Source organism: Nannobrachium achirus, assembly GCF_963921795.1.
Source record: "Nannobrachium achirus genome assembly, chromosome: 9".
NCBI classification, from domain to species: Eukaryota; Metazoa; Chordata; class Actinopteri; order Myctophiformes; family Myctophidae; genus Nannobrachium; species Nannobrachium achirus.
Window position 1 is genome coordinate 32,435,624 of NC_137818.1, and position 18,402 is coordinate 32,454,025.

Consider the following 18,402-nt stretch of genomic DNA (forward strand, 5'->3'; position numbering starts at 1 on the left):
GTATCTGCACATTTCTTAAGTGACAATTTAAGGACTTTTTAAAGACATTTTTAGTAGGCCTACCTCTGGTCAAACATTTGTAAAATTGTAAAAATATTAGAGACAGAAAATGTGAAAATAGCAGATTGTTGCGAGGCGTTGTGAGCATGTAGATCGGCTATTTTCACAATGGAATAGATCGAATCAAACTAAATGTAATGCATTTATACAATTCCAACTGCTTGTGCGGGGTAGGGGGTCCCCGGTTCAAATGTGATTATTTTGCGGGTCGCAGCCTGAAAAGGTTGAGAACCACTGTCCTAAATGGACACTTACAGGCCTATAATAACTCTGAGAGCATACAAACAGAACTCTTTCTGTTCTGTTCTGTTTGTGTGATCTCAGAGTAATGGTGGGTCCAGAGAACAACAGTAGCTCACAGCTCACTTGTCCTATTCTTTACATGCTCATTCCTCCGTTCCACCCCTTTCGCCAGGTGATTCAGAGGAACCAGAACTTGACCAGTAAGACAGCTGATCCCCCCTCTGCTGCCATCCTAGTAATATACCTCGACCAGGCTGAACATATACCGGTAAGACAACCATGCAAGAGTTTAATGGCTTGGAAAAGGTTTGTGTTGATGGAGTCCCCTCTCTCATTAGCGCTGGTGTGTTGGATGTGTGTTTTTAGCTGAAGAAAGGCAAGGATCCCAGCCCTGTGGTACTACTGTCCCTGCAGGATACAACCAAAGAGAGCAGGGTAAGAATCACACCTTCACTCAACTGTAGCTCACACGACAACAAGCCCTGCTGCCCTTAACCCATTCAGAACTGGTACACATTATGGTGTATTATTATTTTATGCTTTAACTATTAAAAAATAGCAGATATACAAGCTCACAGCGCGGCACCGAGTGCCGCGCTGCGAGCTTGTAGATCTGCTATTTTTGAAAAATCGTGAAAATTAGAATTTTGACTTGATTCTATAAGTGTCTTTTGAACCCTTCTAAGGTTTTTTGAAAAACCCATGTTTCTGTGTCAGCAATCTGGCCAGCCATTGTTAAAGAAAATGTCCTTTTCACTCAACTGGAGCACAGTTAGTCTGTTCTTGAGAGACTACTATGTCAGTGGTTCTCAAACCTTTTCATGTGAAGGACCCCCAAAATGATATTTATTTGGCCACGGACCCCCATCTCAAAATATTTTGTTCCAGGGACCACCTAGAAGCAAAATTTGAGTTACAAACGTTCGCTTTAAAAATAGATATATTCAAAGATTTGCAAAAATGTTCACGACTTTTTCAAAAATAGCAGATCTACAAGCTCGCAACGCGGCACTCGTTGCTGCGCTGTGAGCTTGTATATCTGCTATTTTTCAATAGTTAAAGCATTCATTAATTCTAGGCCTAATACATAGGGCTGGGTGATATGGACAAATATCACTGCTATATTTTTTACAAATTACCTCGATATCGATATTGTGATGATAACACTGTATCGTGATGATAATGTCCGTTATTTATCCCCAAACATTTTTAGAAATAACAAGTTTGTAGCTCTGTAATTTTAGCTTCTTCTGAAAAAACTAAAACGGTTTAGGCTTTGAAAGTTTAAAATAGGGCTTTGGTGATTAAAACCAGGAAAAGTCAACACTTCATATGTCATATCACGATTTAACAATATCCAGAATCCCAGAAGATATCTAGTCACAATATACTGTAGAATGTAGATATTGATATTATTGCCCAGCCCTGCTAATAGCATGAACATGAGCAGTGTTTAATTATCTTTTATTTTCTCCCTAGACCTGTTATGGGACCACCAATCCTGTGTGGGAGGATGCTTTCACCTTCTTCATCCAAGATCCGTGCAAACAAGACATTCATTTTGAAGTAAGTCATTGTACCAGTAGGCACAAGGTGTTTCATCTAGCTGTAAAACTTTAACATACTGTGCAAGTGCTCCCCAGACATCAAGGTGATTACAAGGTGATTACACCACCAGGGAGCTTATTGACTTTTAATTACTATAGGACTCAAGTCCCGAGCTAAGCGTGCTCTACTTTACAGTAGTTTAAGGAAGAACTCTAGGAAGGACGGGTGCAGAGTCTGCAGACGCACAGCGAGTCCGAACTGAGAACTCACAGAAGAAGGTTGATGACGTTTGTAATTTACCGCAAGACTGCTGCTGCGGTAAATTAAAAACGATAAAACTTCTGTGAGTGCGGACTGTTTCTCAAGCTTATTGATTTTCCCTGTGCTCTATGGACTTCTTCTCTACTAATTAGCTGTACTGTATAAATAAAATTTCCATATAAATCACGGAGAAATGTGCCCTTGACACAAATTACCCTCAGCGTAGCATATCCACTTAAACCCTATAAATTCTTCACTGACTGGAGTCCCCCGGGTGTCTATACTACTAGGCCCTTTTTCCCCTACACCAAATGCCACCGAACCATGGCCGACCATTGTACAAACCCACAATGCATTGCACTGTCAAGCACCGAGGCCCCGTTATTACATCCAGGGACGTGTTAACTGGTTACCATGGTAACCGATAGCCACCGCAATGCGGCGGCCGCTGGTGAGCGAAAAAACACAATTTCTCATGATGCCTCGCGAAAGCCGTTGCTGAGTGACTTCCACTCCCTCATTCACATCCATTCTATCCCGCTGCAGTAAAATAGCTTTTTCTCAGTTTGTTTTCCCACATCGCTCGTTTGGTCAAAACGGACCCATTTTCTATGGACTATATCTGACTCATGGATCACCGCGGTTGTATTCTGTCTTCTCCGCGTGAAAGAAGACACGTGGGGTGGCTGTGAACGGGAGCGTCCGTGGTAAATAACACTGATTTGATTATGGCAGTTAACTGCCGTTATTTATGGAAACCTCTGGCATCCTGAGTATTCATTTAATATTAAATTATAGCAACTCAAGAAACGTCATGATTGGTCCACTCTTTTGCAGCGCACATTCTGAAGCCAACCAGTCATCATTCACATGGCCTAAACATCAAACTACTGTACATGACAGTTACTCAAGTTAGTGATCTTGCTGTATGTCTGCCCTGCCCACTGCTGCTCTGTGTGCTGTGACCCACCCACCCACAACCACCTGCTCAGACCTGTTTTTATGTACACGCCGGGGTTATGTCCCTGTCTAACGTTTATCATTATGCAGCATGCAACGAGCCATGAAAGAACGTCTAGTCTGCCAAAACTAAAACCTATTGCCATACAATTATCATAAATAAACATATTATACTAATAATAATGTGAATTGTCCTGACTATAATGACATATAATCAACAGGCAGTGCAAGAACAGGCACGTACAGTAAAGTGAATTTACATAAAAACAAGTGTAGCTGCTCTGCTCTAACATTCCAGCTATGTGTTCAACTGTTCCTTTAGGTGAAGGACGACGACCGCACCGTGTCTCTGGGCAGTCTGACCATCCCTATGGCCAAACTACTGGACAGCCCTGAACTGACCATGGATCAGTGGTTCCAACTGGAAGACTCCGGTTCTGCTAGCAGAATCTGCATCAAAGCTGTTCTGAGGGTGTGTGTTATAACCATAGACATGCAGGCTGGAATGAATTAGTGTGCATGCAAGACAAGGCACATACAGTATAGTTGCGTGGCACATTTCATACACAAAGGCAATTCAAAGTGCTTAACATGATGCATAAATAGAAATGTAGAGAAAATTAAAAGAAATAACTAAATAAATAACTAAATAAAACACAAATGAAAGGGGCACACAGCGTAAAATTATGGTTTCACTGTTTCTACAGTATTTGTTTAATAGCGATACTGGGTTTCTTGACTTTAAGGAAATCATCTGACATGCAGTATGTTGCAATTCAAAACACCCTGCCTGAATCTTTCCTCTAGATATCATCTCTGTTCATAAGATAGTGTTGCACATGTGATATCCTGTTGTTTGAGGCAGCAACCACAAAGGTTGTTTTTGCTTCATTTGAGTAGTAGGTGGAGGCAGGGTGAAGGCACCAGCCGGACACATGCATGCATGCACGCACACACTCACGCATGCACGCACCGCCGCACGCACACACTCACGCGCTCACCCACTCTGATATTTGCAAACTAACCATGAACTGTTCCTCCTCCTGTGTTTCCTAGGTGTTGTGGTTAAATGAAGACCTCACTCCCACAACCCCGTCACCTCGCCCCTCTCGCGCTGGTTCCCTCATGAGGAGGACGGGGTGGACATCAGAGCCCGGGCCTGTGGTTGCCAAACCACCATGCTCACGGCCACAGTACACCACCCCCGACGCAGACTTTGCAACTGAAGTAAGGGCTACATTCACACACGGACGCACACGCGCATACACACACACACACACACACACACACACACACACACACACACACACACACACACACACACACACACACACACACACACACACACGTGCACGCTTACCGCTGTTGCCAAGTCTGCTTGCAGGTTTTTTTGTTATTTTTGGGGGGGAGTGTAGTTGTTTATTTGGGCTTGCTTCAATTTAACCACGTTAACCCTATATTAATTAGATATTGCTTGTAGATCTGCTATTTCCCAAACAATCTTGAAATGAATGTGAAACAAAACCTTGTGTGGGGGTCCCTCCCTGGCACAACATATTTTCAGATGGGGGTCGGTGGTCAAATAGATATAAATCTTTGGGGGTCCTTGACATGAAAATGTTTGAGAACCATTGCTCTAAAACAATATTAGACAATAATGTTTGACTGACCAGCCCATGTCGCTTATTTTGGGCTTGTTTTCATAGACCTGGTTCTCTCACAAAATCTGGCAACACTGTCGCACTCACTCACGCACACGCGCGCGCGCGCGCGCGCGCGCGCACACACACACACACACACACACACACACACACACACACACACACACACACACACACACACACACACACACACACTCCTAGATTAACATGAGTTCTTCTTGCTGTCTCGCCACAGGGAGTGCTGCGTATGCACCTGGTGGAGGCCAGCAACCTGATAGCCAAGGACAACTTCATGGGGGGCATGGTGAAAGGGAAGAGCGACCCCTACGTGAAGATCCGGGTGGCTGGAATCACGTTCCGCAGCCACACCATTAAAGAGAACCTGAACCCAATCTGGAATGAACTCTATGAGGTATAAGGACCATACCAGGCACATAGACATCAAAGGGGGCTTGAGCCCCTGCCCTTTTATCCGTCTGTAAATTGTGCCCTCTCCAGACCTTGAATGCATGCCCTCTTGCCATGCCATACCTGAAGGCGACATTCAAGAGAATTGCCTTGTCCAAACTCTCCTGAAACTCACTGAAAATAGCCGACCTCCAGGCTCACAAGGCGTCGCAGCGCAACATGTTGTATACTTGGAGGTCTGCTATTTTCTATATTTTCGCCAAAAGGCCTTTTTCAAAAATGGCAGCCCCATGCCTCGCTAACATTCTCTGCACGTCCCTGGACAATACCAGCGGTCTGACATGTTTAGCCCATTGACTACAGAATGACTCATGTTATGGTGTATTTCTGACATTACCTCCGACCATTTTCGAAAGCATATACCGTTTGGTTTGTTCAACTTTCGCAGAACCCGTGCATTCAGCTAATTTCACTGAAGTATGAAAATCAGAGACTCAAGTATGCATATATTTTCCCCTGTGTCCTCCAGGTGATATTGACCCAGCTGCCTGGTCAGGAGATCCAGTTTGATTTGTTTGACAAGGACATCGATCAGGATGACTTCCTGGGAAGGTAGAGTGTGCAATGATCTTTACTTTAAACATTAAAGAACAATTACAAGTAACAAAGGGGGCTCTAATTGAGGTAAAACTCAAAAACAGGAATGGATTAAAAAAGGTATACCGGTATGTAGCTCTCCACCGCAACAATGTTGGCGTCGGTTTAATAATGTTGGAAAGCGTCTGTTGCTGAAAATCTGATGTTGAATGGGCGGTGGGTACACTGTCGCGTCAGTTCGCATGTTGTTGGGAAGCGTTGCTCGGTCTGCTTTCGACCGGTGGATTGCAGACGCCTTGTTCAAAAAGACATCAAGCCACAGGCTACACTACAGTTTAGTAGCCGTCTCTCCTTGTCTGCTCTCGGGTGCATTCTGCAACTTTTTTTCACACATTTCAACCGATCCAACTGATCTCCGGACTTCATTCGACTGCCAGTCTGTAGTAATGTGTGTGTGTCTGTTTGGTGGAGAGCTACCCTAAGGATTGACCTGGCCTTGTTTTTTCAGGTTCAAGTTGAGCTTACGAGACATCATCAGCGCGCAGTTCCTGGATACGGTGTGTTGCACATTTCTGTTATCTATATTAATTTGTTGTAAACACAGGCAAACTTTGAATGTAGAAACACACACAGGCTGGTATTACTAGGACATAAACATTTCCTTACAATGCATTTTTACCTTTTGTTTTGAATCTGAGTAATACTTTTTCCCAATTGTCCTCACAATAGAGCTCCAAAGTCCTGACATCACTGCTATTACCCAGGTTCACATTGTTATTTTTTAGGACACTTCCGGGTTTTAAAATCACTATTCCATACCACCCGGGTTCATGGGAAATGTAGTTGTTGGGTTTTGTTGACTCGTTTGTAGCGTTTATTGTGTTACTCTTTGGGTAAATGTGTACATGTCCACCTTTAGCTGATGCTTCATAATATTATATGAGTAAAATCGCCGACGTGGTGTTTTTATTTTTGGAACACAGTTGTTATATGAGGCGACCTAAGATTCCCCTATGGGGATATCAATACAAGAATGTGCGGGTAATAGCGCCATCTAGCGCCAGTGATGTCAGACTTCAGTGGTCTATTTCTCAAAGTCTACTATACTTGTGAGGACATTTGGCCCTCGCAAGTACACACACACACACACACACACACACACACACACACACACACACACACACACACACACACACACACACACACACACACACACACAATGTTTTTACATCATCGCTCTGCAACATGTGTGTTGATACAGTGGTACACTCTGAGTGATGTGAAGTCAGGCCGAGTGCATCTGGTTATGGAATGGCTGCCCAGAATCACAGACTTACCCAGGCTGGAGCAGGTTAGTTTCTCCTCAAACGTACCAACTAAATTACTTATTTACTTACTTACTTTCAATCTTAATGTCTCTCTCTCTCTCTCTCTCCCTTTCTTCCTCCCTTACCTCTTTTTCGCTTCCTTTTCCTTCCCTCTCTTTTGCTCTCTATACGGTAATTAAAACTGCTGCGATTTTTCTCCACAATGTAAAATGTATGGTTTGTTGTACGACAACAAACCATAGTGCTCTACACGCAGCTTGTAGGTTGGCAATTATCGAGCTTGGTTCACTATAGGCACCTTCAAAAAGATCCACCTTTTTACTTTAAACCCTATGAGAAATGACCAAAAAGCGACCCTCTGTCTGTATCCCTCCTCCTCTTCTGCCTATCAAAAACAATAGCCTATATCAGGGGTCTTCAACATTTTCAGGCCAAGGACCCCTTAGTTGAGAGAGAGATGAAGCAGGGACCCCCTCAACCTTTTCATAGATTACATATAGTTCCATTGTTTGACAGCACAGTCATCAGTGTATGTTGGATTCATGTCAATTTGTGTTTTCAGATATTTAACCACTCGAACCGTCAATACTTAATAAACTTGACCTTTCCCTCTGTACTTAGTCTGCTCTTTTTCCCCTCTACACCAAACCTCTTTGCCAAAAATAGCAGATCTACAAGCTCACAACGCCTCGCACTGTGAGCTTGTAGATCTGCTATTTTTGGCTAAAGTTCTCAGAATATGGACACTAGGGTTCAAGTGGTTAATATAAAAAAGGAGAAAAAGGTTTCTAAGATTTGGAGGACCCCCTATAGTAACTCTGAGGACCCCCTAGGGGTCCCGGACCCCCTGTTGAAGACCCTTGGCCTATATTGAATGTATTATTACTAGCTAATACAGTACATAATATTAGCTATATTCATTGTGAAGTTCTGTTAGAGACAACCCTATGAATATAATGGCCAATCACCAGCGTCAGCTGCACTGCTCCATATGATGGAAAGCAGCATCAATGCCTGCCAGGCGGAGAGAAGTGACAGCCGTCGAGGACAGACACAGACAAAGTTGGTGTTCGCCTGACAGCTTCCATCAGGGGTGTGGCACCAAATTCTGGGCCCCATGGGTACTTTAACTATTGAAAAATAGCACATATACAAGCTCACAGCGTGGCGCTGCGCTGCGGATCGTGGATCTGCTATTTTTCAATAGCAAAGTATAAAATAATTAAGGCCCCTCCACCTTGGGCCCTAGTAACTCAGTCCCACTCCCCCCCCCCCCCACCCCCCCCCTCCCTTGTGACGCCCCTGCAGCTTCCATACATTTTAGGCGAGAAATGTGCCACGCAGTTGCTCAGTCTTCATTCATTTCACATCTACACCCACTAAGTTTAAAACGTTGTTGTCAATATTCTGTACTTTCGACACCCACCCCACTTTATTATTTTCCCCCTCTCTCATTTTCAGCAGAAAAGATGCTTTAGGCAGCGCTTTTCCTTTTATAAAAGTCGCTTAATGTGAATATCAAAACTAGTCTCATCTGGAATCCTCGGTCTGCTCTTGGCTTATGAGACGCTGTGCCTTTCTCTCCAGGTTTTACAGTACCTTTCCCTGCAGTCCTTCCAGAACAAGGTGGTGCCCTCAGCAGCTGTGCTGTTTGTGTATGTGGAGCGTGCCCACGGCCTGCCGGTGAGCTCATAGTTATGGTTCCCACGGGTTCTATGTGTTGTTTATGGTGGCGGGGATTCCCGTGCCCCCTGAGGGATCCAGAAGCACATTGCGTGCACTTACTGTTGTGTTCCGTAGAGCACTATAGAATACAATTGTGGCTATGCCTTCATTCTTATAGAATAGGGGGAATTAAGCTCAACTGCCTCAACAAATGGTCAAACCGTTAGGCGGCGGGTACAAGCACCAAATTTGGTCTGTGCATTCTTTAGGGTGTGTCTCACCATTTCAGAAGGGGTTTTAAAGGGGAAAATCCAAAAGGGCCTCCAGAAATGACCCACGATTCACCAAAGATGACATTTTGGCTCTGAATTAGATAACCCTTTTCATACATTTGCTTCTATTCTGCATAGTTTTAGTGTACATTTTCCAATATATCTGAACACATTTGCTGAAGTATTGATACTGTACCAGTCATATGCTTGTGGACGGACAAACACACACACGCACGCACGCACGCACGCACGCACGCACGCACGCACCCGCACGCACGCACAAACAAACAAACAAACAAACAAACAAACAAACAAACACACACACACACACACACACACACACACACACACACACACACACACACACACACACACACACACACACACACACACACACACACACACACACTTAGTGTGAGATATGATCTACTGGTCCACAAATTACAACATGAAGTTGATGATAGAATTGTCCACTTCTTTAACTTGGTCACTTCCGCTCTTATTTTTTAGTAAAAGCATTTACTCAGTTTCCTCCCTTATTGTGGGAAAATATATGAGATGCTTTCATAAGCCATGTAGAGTACAATACTGGTTTGTAAAACAATAACGCAGGGGTCTTGCCCTATAGATTATCATGCTGGGGCCCATTAATTTAATTTACTGTATTTAGGCTATTTGTATTTATTTGATTGACAGATGAGCTTTCACTACTTATTATTATGAATGTTTTTAAATAACAAGTATGAGGGCAGCTGTAATTAATATCCCCAGGCTGACTTTTGTTTCCAGTCCACCCATGACAAAAAGTTAGTGATAAAATTTACCACATCAGTATCTTAGTCATACTTCTCTTTTTTATCTTTTGTCTTCAGGTTTCTCAGATAAAGAGAAAAAAAGCAGTTCCATAATCCTGTTCAGTACCATACTGTATGTGTTGCAAAACAGACCTGCAATTTACAATTTACAGTATAATTTAGACATTTAGTAGATGCTCTTAATCCAGAGCGATTTATGAAAAGCAAGGTAAACACACGAGACAGTACAATAACAGTACAATATAATAAAAAGAAAATATCTGCACATTGAAACTACAAAAACTATAGGATGTCAGGTCAACAAATGGACTCGGCATCTGTCTAAATTACATTCTAACCGTGCAAAATGTCATGCTTGTATCTACCACGTAACGACTTTTCACATACCCGTAATTGCTGGACTATAAGCCGCACCTGAATATAAGCCGCACCAGCTAAATTTAGAACAAAAAACTAATGTTTACATATATAAGCCGCACCTGACTATAAGCCGCAGGTGTCCTCCCTGCTTCCCGCTAGAGCTCCCCTGGAGGCCATTAGCTGTACAAATCTATATATAAATCCTTGTTAAAGACCATTGTAAAACTAACTAACTGGCCGTTTGCTGTAAAAATCTCTATATAAGCCGCACCGTTGTATAAGCCGCAGGGTTCAAAACATGGAAAAAAAGCAGCGGCTTATAGTCCGGCAATTACGGTAATTCCCCCTACTGATATGCACTTTAAATCACTGATGATGTCATGTCTGTTTTAAAGTTTTATTTAATGCTGTTCTCAGTTGAAGAAGAGCGGAAAGGAGCCGAAAGTCGGGGCAGAGGTTATCCTCAAAGGCACAGGCATTTCCAACAGAACCAAGGTGGGTAGTCAATCATTAACCCCTAGACTAGAAAGTCTTTAAGCTAGAAAACTGTGTTTTGTTATTTGAGGTCATTAGACATTATTAACCATTTTTGCTTCTCTCCAAGGTGTGTGAGCGTTCCATGTCCCCTCGGTGGGATGAAGCCTTTCACTTCCTGGTTCGTGACCCCAGGGAAGACGTCCTTACGGTCAAGGTGAGAGACAAGGGTCACCAGTTGAATTTGTATTGAGTTTGGGACGATCAGGGATGGGACGATTTGAAAATTTCATGTCGCGATTATTGTGACCAAACCAAAGAAGATCTACAAGCTCACAAGGCTTTGCGATGCAATCCATTGTGAGCTTATAGATCTGCAATTCTTTGGCAAAGAGATTTGGTAGAGAGTGAAAAAAAGACTGTATCAACTACATTATTTCCAGGAGGATATGCAGCTCGGCAAATAAAAGGTGAATTGATCCCAGTGCATGATTTCACGATAAATGCAAATCTCCACCATACGATTATTGTGAGTGTTTCTATCACGATAAACGATAATAAAGATTATTGTCCCATCCCGAGGGCCGATTCAACTCTTCAATTCAATTCAATTCAATTCAATTCAATTCAATTCAATTCAATTTAATTCAATTCAATTCAATTCAATTCAATTCAATTCAATTCAATTCAGTTCAGTTCAATTCAATTCAATTAATTCAATTCAATATGTGTGTGTGTGTGTGTGTGTGTGTGTGTGTGTGTGTGTGTGTGTGTGTGTGTGTGTGTGTGTGTGTGTGTGTGTGTGTGTGTGTGTGTGTGTGTGTGTGTCTAGCTCTCCCACAGCTGGGGCCAGGCCCTGGGTTCCGTGACGCTGCCTCTCAGGGAGGTGCTAACTGAACCAGGCATGGTGCTGGACCGCTGGTTCATCCTGGACGGAGCACTGCCAGAGAGCCAGGTGTTACTGAGGGCCACGCTCAAGGTACTGACCATAGACAGAGAGCCAGGTGTTACTGAGGGCCACGCTCAAGGTACTGACCATAGACAGAGAGCCAGGTGTTACTGAGGGCCACGCTCAAGGTACTGACCATAGACAGAGAGCCAGGTGTTACTGAGGGCCACGCTCAAGGTACTGACCATAGACAGAGAGCCAGGTGTTACTGAGGGCCACGCTCAAGGTACTGACCATAGACAGAGAGCCAGGTGTTACTGAGGGCTATGCTCAAGTTACTGACCATAGACAGAGAGCCAGGTGTTACTGAGGGCTATGCTCAAGGTACTGACCATAGACAGAGAGCCAGGTGTTACTGAGGGCTATGCTCAAGGTACTGACCATAGACAGAGAGCCAGGTGTTACTGAGGGCTATGCTCAAGGTACTGACCATAGACAGAGAGCCAGGTGTTACTTAGGGCTAAGCTCAAGGTACTGACCATAGACAGAGAGCCAGGTGTTACTTAGGGCTAAGCTCAAGGTACTGACTATAGACAGAGAGCCAGGTGTTACTGAGGGCCACGTTCAAGGTACTGACCAGAGCCACTGTTCTCTCTGTTGTCCACACTGGAACACGTTGTGTTGTACATTCATGCCATCTAACCTTGATTACCGTCATTTAGATAGCATGTTATTTAGACCAGTGTTTCTCAAACTTTCAAATTTCAAGGTCACCCCTAAACTCTGACAGGGTACAAATGTACATTTGTACACCCCCCTAAAGGAACCCACAGAGTCCCTGGAATCCACTCTGAGTTCCACTGATTTAGACTGATGCTAGGTTCTTGGTTTACCTGTGATCCTAGCAGTGATGTAAAGTAACTGAGTACATTTACTCAAGTACTGCAAAGTACACCGTGATGACAGCACACAGGTGTACTTTGCAATACAAACCCCAAAATCGATCCTCCAGTTCTAGGCAACACAGAAGGGGGGGAACTTTTATTTTATTTCCACACAACTCCTCTAAGGTATATTATTAATGACATGAAAATGGGTGGTTTTCCCCTTTAGGTTTTGAGGTATTTTAATGTATTTCCAATTTTCAGTACTTTCACTTTCACTTCCACTCCACTACATCTCAGTGGAAAATATTGCGTTGTTTTTGGAGGTGCTTGTAGATCTGCTGTTTATGCTATTTTTGAAGATGTATGTGTGTCTGTGGGGTTTTTAACCAAAGAAAAGGTTTAACAAGAGCTTGTGACTGAATAATAACTCCATTGGAATAGTAGACTCTTATTTTCTTTTTTAATAGAGAGTTATAAGGTTAGAACTTAATAACATGTCCTTAATAACATGTCCTGACGTGTGGGTCGACAGCTTCATATGCAGAGACTCACTGACCTCTGACCTGCAGGTCTTGGACACTCAGCTGGCAGTGTGTCGTAAGGGGGAGGAGTCTGATATCAGCGTGGAGGAGGTCGTTCCCAAATGGGTTCCATCCCATCTGGACCTCAGACACAGGCAGGGCAGCCTCGCTCTGTGAGTCACGCACGCACACACACACGCACACACACACACATTAGCCTGGAAACCAGACAAATCTGCCAGTGCAAAAAAAGAAAAGAAAATAGCCCTCTGCAGATTAAGGGCCCAAATCAATATGGGAACCAATCGGCAATGGAAATGCAGGTTCCACACAGACTCCAGACTAATATCTGTGCAGTGATATTAGTGTGACCATGCCAGGCTACGCTCACACATCACATCACAACACATACAGTGTTACATCATCGTCTTGCTATTTCTGCGCATGCACACACACACACGCACGCACGCACGCACGCACGCACGCACGCACGCACGCACACACACACACACACACACACACGCACACACACACACACACACACACACTTCCTTCTGCTTATTGTTTGTCTCTACTACAGTATGATATTATTAACATGATTTGAATATGATTTGATTTGTGTGTATAATACATCATGTAAATATGTGCTAATTCATTCATTAAAGTATACTACGTTGTTTCCGTTGATCCGAGCCAGCCCAGAACCCAAGTCAGATGGGTGGGCCGCGAATGCTTTTGAGATGTTCAACTGGGCCCTGATCCAGAAAATAAGTACCACTGCCATAATGTGAATGAACTAATGGGATTGTCCATGCTTGTCTCTTCAGAGGTGCTGAGCATGGCGTTGGAGCTGGCCAGGTGAAGCTGACCATTGGCTATTCCATAGAGGAGAGCAGACTTCACATCACCGTCCATTCCTGCAGGTCTTTATGCAACACATGGTCTCAATACTGTAGCAGCCACTGTTTGCTCACTTGGCTAGCACTACTGTAGTAGCCTATGCCTGCAACAAAGACCTACTGTGTCGTGTTTCCTTATAGAATCTGTGCATTGTTTTGCTTGTCCTCAGGAAGTTGGTGGCACCGTCCTAAGCTGTGTACCATACTGTGTCTGTGTGTGCTCTCTGTGAATCCACAGGGCCCTTGCAGCTTGTTCCAAGGAGACTGCAGATCCTTACGTTACCTTCACGCTCCTTCCTGACAAGAAGGGGGCCACAAAGAGGAAAACCTCCACCAAGAAGAAAGACCTAAACCCTGAGTTCAACGAGAGGTGAGACACAAAGTGAATATGCATATGAGTCAGGTTGTTAATTGATGATTGCATATCTTTCATAATTTTCTTTGTGTGATTGTGCAGGTTTGACTTTGACTTCTCTCTGGAAGAGTCCTCTCAGAGAAGACTGGAACTGTCAGTGAAAAACAGTGTCTCCTTCATGAGCAGGGAGAGGGAGCTTATTGGCAAGGTAAACAGATGTATGGGTGCCTGGTGGCTGGGCCAATTAGTTCACAGAACATATGCTCCTAGTGAGCGCAAGGATGCTTGCATGTCTCTCCCCTCTCTCTGCCCTTGGTTTCCTGTCTCTCTACAACACCTACCTCTCAGAAATAAAGCATAATATGCTATAAAAAAGAAAAGATAAAAAGAACAAACCTAGAAACGGTATTACAGATGTAATTATCACTTTTGTCTATATGGTGTATGCCAGTGGTTCTCGGCGTAGGTTTTCCTCCAGATAACCTTGACGGATTTCCAGGGGGTCCCTGGCTAAATGCTGATAGTTAATCTTCACCAGTATTACATACATTAACACAACTAGAGAACGTAGCATAGCTGTTTTGATCGGAGTGTCACTTTTATTTCTACATCTACAGTACATAGACAGTAATGAAGTCTGGACCTGGCAGACCATATTGAACAAATCATGTCTAACAACAATAATGTACTTAGATTGGTGTGCTACTGTGCATCCAAACTGAAAAAAATAAATAAGCCATAAGCCATGCATAGCCATAGATATTTAGCCTGGTAAACCATCCCTGTCACGTGAATTGACATCATCATTTGTCTTCTACAAACTGGTTTGACCCCAAGTGCTGGGTAGGCGTTTTGCAGAAACCAAAAGTGGAAGAGTGAATCAGCATCTGTCAATCACAGGGCCCTGAACGCAGACACTGATTGGTTCTTCTACCTTTTGTATTCTGCCAAACACCCAGCACTTGGGGCCAGAGCGGTTTGCAGCAGAATTCACGCGACCTTGGCTACGTAGCGAATACAGTAGGGTAATGTAATCGGTCCTGTCCGTGTCCATCGGTCTGTCCATCTGTCTCTGTCATGCATGGTTTGCATCCCCTTCCACAAATGAAACATATTTTTGAAATAGGGCTGAAGTGGTTAATTAATTACAGTACTTCTTTTTGGCTTTGTAAAATCTCTTTTGGTTCACAAGCTGAATAGGTTTGGAAGAACTGTGTGTTAGAGGGGTATGGGAGGAATCACCTCTTGTTTTCTCTTTTATGTCTCTCCACAGTTACAGCTGGATCTGGATCAGCTTGATATGAAGAGTGGTGTCACACAATGGTAAGCATGTTCACATGTTCTGTCAGATACTTCATTACCTCCTGAGAGCTGACAGTGTTATTATGCATCACAGATTCCAAATGTTTTTAATGTCAAGGAACGCCAATTGTGATATGCATTAGGCCACGGTGTAAGATGTATATCTCTGGGACCTCATTGTATAATCTTAATGTAACTATGAGCGTACAGATGAACAAAGGGTCCATTTGGTTCCTCAACTCTCAATCATTAGCTGGGGACCCCTGAAAGCCCCGCAAAGGACCCCTGGGGGTCCCTGGACCCCATGTTGAGGACCAATCGACAGCAGAATGGACAAAGGTTCCATTTGTTTCCTAACTATCAATCATTAGCTGGGAACTCTGGAACCCTCTGGGAACCCTGTGGGTCCCCGGGCCCCATGTTGAGAACCAGTGTTCTACACAATACGGAATATTTGCTCCGAATTTAGCTTGAAATTATGTAAACTGGAGACCAACAGTTTGTGAGACTTGTTTTTGTCTTTTTCGTTTTTCGCTCAGCACCTGCCTAACCTTTTTTTACCCCTAGCATCTCAAATTCTTGGGGTTCTGAACAATAGAGGTGTCTGTTTATGATTCTTATGTTTTTCTCTTTTTTCAGGTTTGATTTGGTGGCAGACCCGAACTAGAAGAATTGATGCTTGATCTTCAGTACAACGTTACCTTAAGTGTTGCTTCTGTGTACTGTGTTTGTGCGTGTGTGTTTGTGTGTGTGTTAGTTTGTTTATTGAGCTTATGTGCAATGGGACCATTACTGAAGACACATTATAATAATGGCTCCTCATCCTCACAACAACACAGTATCCATGAAGGTCACGTAGCTTACCATTCATACAGTGTTAGGTGTGGCGTGTAGTAGAACTCACACCATTTAAGGACCAAGTTTTCAGTAGAATATTTTGGGTGTATAGACATTAAATAATGCAACCGTGTTGCAAACGTTACAAAGATTATGTGTGCTAAAGCACCTTTAGAGTCTTCTTCAAATGTTATTCACACAAAGGGCCTGTGCTGTGATCATGCTGATGTATTCCTGGATATCCTCACTGTCGGACATAAACCCTGTATGTAGTGGAAAATAGCCAATGTACAATCTCACAACGCATCAGAATGCAACACGTTGTGAGTCTGTAGATCTGCCATTGGTGCAATTAATTTTCCTTTAAAAAGAAATGTATGAAGACTTTTCGCCTATAATGATCGACATGCTCAAAATTGGATGGCGTGTCAGTGGGTTTTATACATATTTATAACTATATGGTAGGCTACTCTTTTGATGAAGAGCTTCAGCGCAAAACATCACACACTTTGTGGGTGCATGTTAAATGAATTGATGTAAACTGGAGCCCAGGCACGTGCACGAATAGACATCAAAGGGGGCTTGAGCTCCTGCCCTTTTATCTGTCTGTAAAAAGTGCCCTCTCCAGACCATGAATGCAGTTTTTACTATGGTGAAAGAAATTGATTATACTTAGTTCAGTTTTGCGACGTGTTATGAGCTTGGAGTTCGGCTATTTTCGATATTTCACCAAAAGGCCCTTTTTGAAATGTCAGACGCTGCCTCTCTAACATTCTCTGCACGTCCCTGCTGGAGCAGAACCGCGTGCAAGCGTTTTTTTTTTCTAATCGGTTTGGTTTTTCGCTCAGCACCAGACTAACCTTTTTTTAAATAAATATTTAACCAACAAAAGTATTAAGTGCTTGTGGCCATAATATCTGCTTTGGATCCTTTGGAACACAAGGTAATTTTTTTCCATTTCCAGAAAATTAACAGATTTGGACAAGGTTTGCACCTGACAGCGACGATATTCTAAAGGTTTGAGTTGTGACCATGTGACTATGAAACTGAAAATATAATATATTAAATCCTTTTAATTTTATTTAATATGTACTTGAAACTATTCCCTGAAATTACGTTGATAATATGTGTTTATATATATTTGCCTTATGTATTACTCAACTGTGCACAATTTTTAAAAAGATGTTTATGTTCCAAATGAAGGAGTTTTATATGCTTTAAATATGTAGATGCAACTGATGGTTGTTTTTTCTACTTCAGGACAAGTATTAAAGGACCGTCACACGTGCCACTGAAAATATAAGATGCAAGATACTGTAAGCAAATAAGTCTAAATCACTGTGCTTTGAAGAGATACTGTATATTTTCTCAACATTAGAGACATATCACCCAGTGTTCTTAGTCCCAGGATTCATTGTGCTCAGTGGTGGAAAAAGTACTACATTTTTTTACATAAGTAAAAAGTATCAATTCTGTAGAAATACTCTGTTATTGGTCCTCAATATTTACATGAGTAAAAGTTCAAAGGTATTCGCTTCAAAATATACTTAAACTAACTAAAGTAAAAGTACTCATTATGCTTTTTTGCATTTCACGAGGTATCATAATGTGTAAAATATATTTTTAAATTACTTGAGTAAATGTAATTAGTTACTTTCCACCACTGATTGTGCTTGTACGTGATCGTACTGTAGTGCCAAATCCAGCAGGATAATCCTGAACGCCATTGAGTCGTGTTTATGAGCCATTTTCAAACATAGCAGAACTTATATTGATATTAAGCAAGCATGCAACTACGTGGCAAAAATAAGTTATTGTTGCTCCACCTCCACCTCACTGCTTGAGCTCCAAAGAATTAGTTTGTGGTAATGGAAACAAGGAAATAGTGGTAAACATTTTAAGAAACTGCTGTGCTTTGACATAACTTGTAAACCTCATCATGTGCCTGCTCTGACATTGTTGAATAAACTCTGCATTCTGAGTCACCCGCTGTTTTCCTTAATGCATCGTCTTTTTGTCCAAAGAGGATGACCACAGGGTCTCAAAGCTGCAATCTGGAG

The 18,402-nt window shown here is 42.8% G+C and overlaps 1 protein-coding gene across 1 annotated transcript in view; it reads left to right on the forward strand.

Annotated features, from left to right (window-relative positions):
- esyt1a (extended synaptotagmin-like protein 1a) overlaps window positions 1-18,327 on the forward strand; it is a 45,516-nt gene extending 27,189 nt beyond the window's left edge. The window contains exons 13-31 of the mRNA XM_080734320.1: window positions 476-571; window positions 670-738; window positions 1,783-1,869; window positions 3,395-3,544; window positions 4,129-4,299; window positions 4,969-5,145; window positions 5,671-5,753; window positions 6,247-6,295; window positions 7,000-7,089; window positions 8,654-8,749; window positions 10,596-10,673; window positions 10,783-10,869; window positions 11,485-11,631; window positions 12,998-13,122; window positions 13,777-13,872; window positions 14,087-14,218; window positions 14,306-14,411; window positions 15,477-15,526; window positions 16,145-18,327. Coding sequence (XP_080590446.1) covers window positions 476-571; window positions 670-738; window positions 1,783-1,869; window positions 3,395-3,544; window positions 4,129-4,299; window positions 4,969-5,145; window positions 5,671-5,753; window positions 6,247-6,295; window positions 7,000-7,089; window positions 8,654-8,749; window positions 10,596-10,673; window positions 10,783-10,869; window positions 11,485-11,631; window positions 12,998-13,122; window positions 13,777-13,872; window positions 14,087-14,218; window positions 14,306-14,411; window positions 15,477-15,526; window positions 16,145-16,172 — 1,917 coding nt within the window. The 3' untranslated portion in view covers window positions 16,173-18,327. The remainder of the gene's footprint in view (window positions 1-475; window positions 572-669; window positions 739-1,782; window positions 1,870-3,394; window positions 3,545-4,128; window positions 4,300-4,968; window positions 5,146-5,670; window positions 5,754-6,246; window positions 6,296-6,999; window positions 7,090-8,653; window positions 8,750-10,595; window positions 10,674-10,782; window positions 10,870-11,484; window positions 11,632-12,997; window positions 13,123-13,776; window positions 13,873-14,086; window positions 14,219-14,305; window positions 14,412-15,476; window positions 15,527-16,144) is intronic.
- The last annotated feature ends 75 nt before the right edge of the window (window positions 18,328-18,402 follow it).